At 36.9% G+C, this 7,596-nt stretch overlaps 1 protein-coding gene across 1 annotated transcript in view; it reads left to right on the plus strand.

The window, feature by feature from the left end:
• Window positions 1-5,658, plus strand: part of LOC105934721 (laminin subunit alpha-3) — a 100,287-nt gene extending 94,629 nt beyond the window's left edge. The window contains exons 76-77 of the mRNA XM_021322844.2: window positions 128-247; window positions 4,463-5,658. Coding sequence (XP_021178519.2) covers window positions 128-247; window positions 4,463-4,605 — 263 coding nt within the window. The 3' untranslated portion in view covers window positions 4,606-5,658. The remainder of the gene's footprint in view (window positions 1-127; window positions 248-4,462) is intronic.
• The last annotated feature ends 1,938 nt before the right edge of the window (window positions 5,659-7,596 follow it).

Genomic DNA, 7,596 nt, shown 5'->3' on the forward strand with positions numbered 1-7,596 from the left:
TCTTTACCCCACATGTGACAAAGCCCAATGACTGTGGTGTCATCAGTGAATTATTTTGCTGTTGAAATTCCCCCCTCAAAAATGATGTCATCTTCAATCTTTGACTGTTTGTCCTTTTTTCTACTAGTAATCAAGAGAAAAAATGTTGTACAACTATCTGTGGACACAACGGACAACTACAAGATAGGCCCACCATCTCCTACCTTGCCTTTTACCAAAGACCCTGTTTATGTCGGTGGCATTCCTGGTGAGTATTAGTGTTCCTAATGTTCTTAATTATTTTAAAGCCAAGCTACCCAGACATTACATTTAAATGTAAGAATAAATGATGATTGAAGGAAAAATAGAAATATGACTAGGATCTCTGGTAAAGATGCGTAAAAAGCCTTCAGATGTCATGTATTGTTTCACTAGCATAAGGTCAAATCGAAAAACTTGAACATCTACCCTTAATTTTGAGTATGTTCATACAGTGGGGAAAAAAGTCCCACATAGTAAATTTTAAGATTTATTTACATGATTTTTACAACAAAATCCCATGTGCCTTGATTGTTGGCAATCCTAACTATACCTATGAGCTCCAAAAAGTAATTTATATTTTACTTTTTTAAGTTAATCATGATGTCCACGAACATTAAGTTATGAACAACTTCATGTGAGGTATTTGTTTGATGTGAAATTGGGGTCAGTTACTCCTCAAAATGGACTTTTGTAAAGTAAATTCTGTGACAGTACCTGATTCGTATCTTCTTGCCAGGATCGAGGATTGTGTGGACAACATCGAGACTGCAAAATAGGTTACAAAGTTAGATCTTGTTACTGAGAAGTTCCCTTAGCTGACAGGGCTTCCAACATTTCAGCCTTCGCAACCTCAGATGACTTTTTACAGTACACTGTTATGGCGTTTGGTACGTGTGACGCTCCAGCTACCTTTTAGAGTCTGATAAATACAGTATTGCGTAGCATCTCCAGCTGCAGTGCCTATTTAGATGATCTGGTGGTATATACTGAGACTTGACAAGACCATTTGCAAACCTTACACCGAGTATTTCACAGTTCGGCCCAGGCTTCTTTGACTCTTACCCTGGCGAAGTGCGAGTTTGCCAAGGCCACCGTGAAATATTTAGGCAGTGGGACATGGACAGGTCCGTCCCATCAACGCTAAGGCTATAGCGATTATTGACTATCCCACATCCAAAACAAGAGGTGAACTGCGGCGGTTTCTTAGAATGGTTGGCTATTACTAAAACCTTTGCAGGAATTTCTCCTCTGTTGTCCAGCCATTAACCAATCTACTTAGCCCAAAGACTGATTTTGTTTGGTCAGATGAATGTCCGGCTGCTTTCGAAAGTGCTAAGGTTCTTCTTTGCCATACAACAGTGCTAGCTGCACCTGATTTGACCCAACCCTTCAAACTGGAGGTTAATGGAAATGCTGTTGGGGCCGGCACAATGATGTTACTAACAAACTTGGAGGGTTTAGACCATCCTGTTTGCTATTTCTTCTCTATGTTTAACAGAAACCAGCTGAACTATTCCACCATTGTAAAGGAAACTTTGGCCTTGTTATTGGCTCTTCAGCATTTCCATGTTTACCTTGGGTCTAGTAGTTTACCGATTGATTTGTTTACTGATCATAATCCACTTATTTTTCTCTTATTCATGTATAACCACAACCAGTGGCTTATGCAGTGGGTGTTACTTTTCCAAGAATACAATCTGAACATTAGACATAATAAAGAAACAGAGAATGTTCTTGCCGATGGCCTTTCAGCAAGACGCACTATACAAGTAAGGCAGGTGTTTGCTGACCTTCATAAGTCAGGAAATGGCTGAAAAAAGAAAGCCACTCTTCTAAACTTACCCAAATCTACATTAAAAGCGACACACAAAACATTTTAAAGACCTGAAACTAGGCTGGACGAGATGATAAGGTCATCTTATCCCCATACACGGTGACAAGGAGGGTAAGGGAGTAAAAATAAATTTATTAATTCTCCAAAACTCAGTATTAGATAATTGCAGTCAAGAATGGCTTCTTTTATACATCTTCTTGCTTTCATTAAATCTCCATAACAGCCTTTAGATGTTATCTACATGCAAAACAAACACTGATGTTAAAAACAAAAGGTTAAATGTATGCAAGACACCTTAAACACATTATTATGTACCGCAGCAGCCAATATTACAATAATAGGCAATAATGCAAAACCTACCAATAATCTAATTAATTTAAAACAACAAAAACAAAACAATTAAAATAAAACAACAATGTCAATTTTGTTAGTTAATTAATAAGTAACATATTTAGGTCACATGACCTCTGTTCCACTAAGTGATCCATGCTCCAAATGCAATTTGCAAAAAACAAAACAAAAAAACAGATATCTAATATTTCTCTTTCTGATTCTTACAACTGTAATTAAGTAGAGTGAAGCATGGCACACACTTTTGAATGAATGAATGAATGAATGAATGAATAGGACAACTATGTTGTCCACAATACATATTTAATATGCCATATCGTACCTTATGCCATATATATATATATATATATATATATATATATATATATATATATATATATATATATATATATATATATAAATATACACTCACCGGCCACTTTATTAGGTACCCCATGCTAGTAACGGGTTGGACCCCCTTTTGCCTTCAGAACTGCCTCAATTCTTCGTGGCATAGATTCAACAAGGTGCTGGAAGCATTCCTCAGGGAGTTTGGTCCATATTGACATGATGGCATCACACAGTTGCCGCAGATTTGTCGGCTGCACATCCATGATGCGAATCTCCCGTTCCACCACATCCCAAAGATGCTCTATTGGATTGAGATCTGGTGACTGTGGAGGCCATTTGAGTACAGCAAACTCATTGTCATGTTCAAGAAACCAGTCTGAGATGATTCCAGCTTTATGACATGGCGCATTATCCTGCTGAAAGTAGCCATCAGAAGATGGGTACATTGTGGTCATAAAGGGATGGACATGGTCAGCAACAATACTCAGGTAGGCTGTGGCGTTGCAACGATGCTCAATTGGTACCAAGGGGCCCAAAGAGTGCCAAGAAAATATTCCCCACACCATGACACCACCACCACCAGCCTGAACCGTTGATACAAGGCAGGATGGATCCATGCTTTCATGTTGTAGACGCCAAATTCTGACCCTACCATCCGACTGTCGCAGCAGAAATCAAGACTCATCAGACCAGGCAACGTTTTTCCAATCTTCTATTGTCCAATTTCGATAAGCTTGTGCAAATTGTAGCCTCAGTTTCCTGTTCTTAGCTCAAAGGAGTGGCACCCGATGTGGTCTTCTGCTGCTGTAGCCCATCTGCCTCAAAGTTCGACGTACTGTGCGTTCAGAGATGCTCTTCCTCCCACCTTGGTTGTAACGGGTGGTTATTTGAGTCACTGTTGCCCTTCTATCAGCTCGAACCAGTCTGGCCATTCTCCTCTGACCTCTGGCATCAACAAGGCATTTCCGCCCACAGAACTGCCGCTCACTGGATGTTTTTTCTTTTTCGGACCATTCTCTGTAAACCCTAGAGATGGTTGTGCGTGAAAATCCCAGTATATTAGCAGTTTCTGAAATACTCAGACCAGCCCGTCTGGCACCAACAATCATGCCACGTTCAAAGTCACTCAAATCACCTTTCTTCCCCATACTGATGCTCGGTTTGAACTGCAGGAGATTCTCTTGACCATGTCTACATGCCTAAATGCACTGAGTTGCCGCCATGTGATTGGCTGCTTAGAAATTAAGTGTTAACAAGCAGTTGGACAGGTGTACCTAATAAAGTGGCCGGTGAGTATATATATATATATATATATATATATATATATATATATATATATATATATATATATATATATATATATATATATATAAAATATATATATATATATATAAATATATATATATATTTAAATATATATAAAAATAATTTTTTTTACATTTTTCAGGAAACTGCACAAAAGCTGCGAAAAAATGAATAAATGAAAAAAACAAACAAAAAAACAACAATCAAAAGAAATGTTATGCATATTGTTAAAATAGATTTGTTTTTCTACACTGAATAAATGTACTAAAATATAAGGTCTAATTTTTAAGATTTTTAAGACTGTAATAAAAAATAACAATTAATCTTAAGAGTTTTTTCCATCTCTACCAGAGTGCCAACAATTGCGGGGGGTACTATGTTAGAATACTTACAATAAAAAAATAAATAAAAAAAAATAAAAAAAAGAATACTTACAATACATAGGCACAACATTAACATAAGACACAACGTCTAATTTTTTAAATATAAAACACACTTTTAAAACAGTATAATATATATTTATTTTTATTTCTATATCTATATCTGTATCTATATATCTATCTATATCTATCTATCTATATATATATAAACTGTTTGCTAACTGCACAATTGTTTTTACAGAGACATTGATGCAACAGATGCTTCCTGTCAAATCCTCCTTTGTGGGATGTATCCAGGACATGAAGATCAACAATGTATCAGTCTCCTTTCACAGGTCGTCAGGCGTGTTTGGCCCCATCAACCTCAAGGAGTGTCCGGGCTAAGCGGTTACACCTCACCATGTTAAGACTGAAAAAACCTTGGGACCATGTCCTTCACTAAATATGTGCAATCTGTTAAAAGACAAAGAATGTGCCTGTGTTTCAGAATGTGTGGTGTGTCTGAATGAATGTGGGCTGGGTGGAGGGCGAGCATCGGCTTACAGCTAACAGGCTCCTCTCTCATACATTTCTGTATTTATTTTGTGTTAAAATCATGGCACCAACTCTTGGACACATTTCTAATTGCAACAGAACCAGACGTGTGTCTCATGATCTTTTGTCAACAACCAAATGCTACTGAATAGACTGGTGATTTGATTGATCAGGAGAATACACTATGAAGAACCCAGCACTTTAAGAAAACAAATGTTGCCTTCTCAGATGGTGCTGCAAATGCGATCAAGATTACCAGCTTTGTTGCTTGAATTGTTTTGTTTTCTGTTTTGTTTTTCTGTTGGACTCCAAATTTGATTCTAGAATTATCATGTTTACACCTCCGGTGCTTAAGTCATTGCTGTTTCAGGGGTTTCCAAGCTATGATCTATTTATTTCCACCTGCCTGCGTGTAGAGTTCTGCTTTGTAACTGGTTTGAAACACATGTACGCCTCACGTTTGATCTGAGTATCCTTCCCATTTTGCATTCCTTCTGCATGAAAAATATTATGTTCTCTGTGCCTTCTGTTCACATCATAACAAAACGTGAATTTTATTTTCTATTTATTCTATTTTTTCCTGTTAATTAACCTGTACCTTATGCCATTGGCATAGGTTTCACATTTGTGGCCAGTCATGAATCGGGACCATTACCAAAGACCTGAAAGCTATTCAGCACAGAACTAATTGTATTAAAGATGCTAAAATTTCCCAGAAAGTGTTTACTTTTTTTTTTTTTAGTTTCATATCCACAATTATTAAGAAATGTGATATAAAATGCAGCATAATTGGACACATTTGGACATGCATTCCTGCCTTATGATGACCGATTTGTAAACCCGTTCCATCATTGTTGTTTTTAGTTCATGTGACAATAAAAGATGATTTGATTTGTGTTTTAAGGTGGCCCTTGCTTTCTTAAAAAAATATTTCAATATTGTAACCAGAAACATATATTTATTTAACTCTAGAAATTTTAGGATAGTTTACGTGTAATGAATTGGGTTATACAGTATGGGAAAGTGCATGCTACTAATATTTAAAACAAATGATCCAATATAGAGGATTCCTGTTTTCCCCCCATAAATTAACCATTAGAACATTGTAGGGTAGAGGCTTTTGGCAGGGATACAGAGTCTTAGTTTTGATTCTATGGCACTTCTCTAAACTTTCTTTAAGATTAACTATTTTTTTACACTGTCCTTTATTTCATTGGACTGGGCTTTATTGGTTGAGTTTACAAAATCCTTTCTTATTAAAACACTCAAATTACATTTCCTGTGAAAGACAGCTGACAAAAATAAATGAAAGACATTGTCATAGAGAGAGAGGTGCGGTCAGACAGACAGACAGACAGACAGACAGACAGACAGACAGACAGACAGATAGATAATCAGACAGACAAAAGGCAGTAAAGTGTAACTCAATGGGACATTCCTCAAATGATGTCACATTTGCCCGGAGACAGTCTGGGTTTCCCAGAAGGTCAAACATGCAGAGTAAAAACCACAATGCAACAACCGCAATACCAATCATTTTGGATGACAACGTCCCAGGAGCTTTATTTCAGCATGCTTTGATCGAGAAACACAGCATAGAAAAGCTTAAACATTGCTTAAAGCCTCAAAATGGGCGGAAAGAAAGCACTATTTATACTATATTAAAATATAAAGGTGGGAGAGGCTGTCCTCCTGTCACACAACGGCTCAAACCCGAGAAATAAACCCGCTGAATCCACGTAGAATTACAGCAAATACTAAGAAAAAAATATATTTATTATTATTACAGGCCTTTCCATTAAAGATCACTAATCTTGTGAGGAAAACAGTCGACTCGATCCATGAAAACCTCCACACTGGAATACAGAGGCTGATTTTAATCATCACAAATGCATGGATTTAGCTGGTATTGATTTTCCTGCGCATAAAATATTTGGTGGTGCTCTTGTTGCGCGGCATGATAACCAGAAAAGTGGTTTCCCGAATTTTGCTGCCAAATTTCCAAATGAGTGTTGACTCCTTACCAGCGAGGAAATGTAAAGAGTACATAGGTGACTTTGATAAGATTCCACAGTAATGTCCCCTCTGTTACAAGTTTGTGTCCAACACTAACATTTCTCTGCAATCCTCCAGGGTTTTGGAAAATCAATGAAATTAAAGAAAAACCTCCATATGGTCACGATCATCATATTGCGAGTCACTCTGGCAGAAAAAAGCGCAGCAGCAGCGGTGTTTTGTTGTTGCCAGAATACAGTATGTCTGTTGAGGCGACATTCAGGATAGATCTGTTCACAATTTGACTTGTACAAGTAAACTATTGAAGCCTTACGGCTCTGTTTGTATGACCACAAGATGACCATGTTGCTGTTCTAAATGTAGTAATCTGATGTCATTTGAGAAATGCCAGGAAGTGAGTTCTGCATGTCTATAATGACAACATAGATAACTTCAAGGTTGAGGCAATAAAATAGTATAGACTTGAAAGATTTGATAATGGCTTGCTTTGTAAATTTCTGATTTGTGTCATTTTTCTACACTCTAAAAGTGTGTTTTTCCTGTTTGTTATTTTCACATAATATTCTGTGTCAGTTTGCCAAAGTCTTGTAGGAATTGTATTAATAGTGACTCACCAGTTAAATCAGGTCAAGCTAAGCTTCTAATGAAATGTTCATTTAAATCCCCAAAACAAACTTAATTGGTGAACTATATTTACTTGACTTGGGAGCAGGCAATGAATGTTGGGAGCAGGTAATGGAAGTGGTTATTTGTTTTTTGTTTTGAAATACAGAAATAGTAAAATAAAATGCAAATTTTGTGTTAGTAAAAAGAATTGTAGAAATT

The sequence above is a fragment of the Fundulus heteroclitus genome, chromosome 6, assembly GCF_011125445.2.
Source record: "Fundulus heteroclitus isolate FHET01 chromosome 6, MU-UCD_Fhet_4.1, whole genome shotgun sequence".
In the NCBI taxonomy this organism is placed as follows: Eukaryota; Metazoa; Chordata; class Actinopteri; order Cyprinodontiformes; family Fundulidae; genus Fundulus; species Fundulus heteroclitus.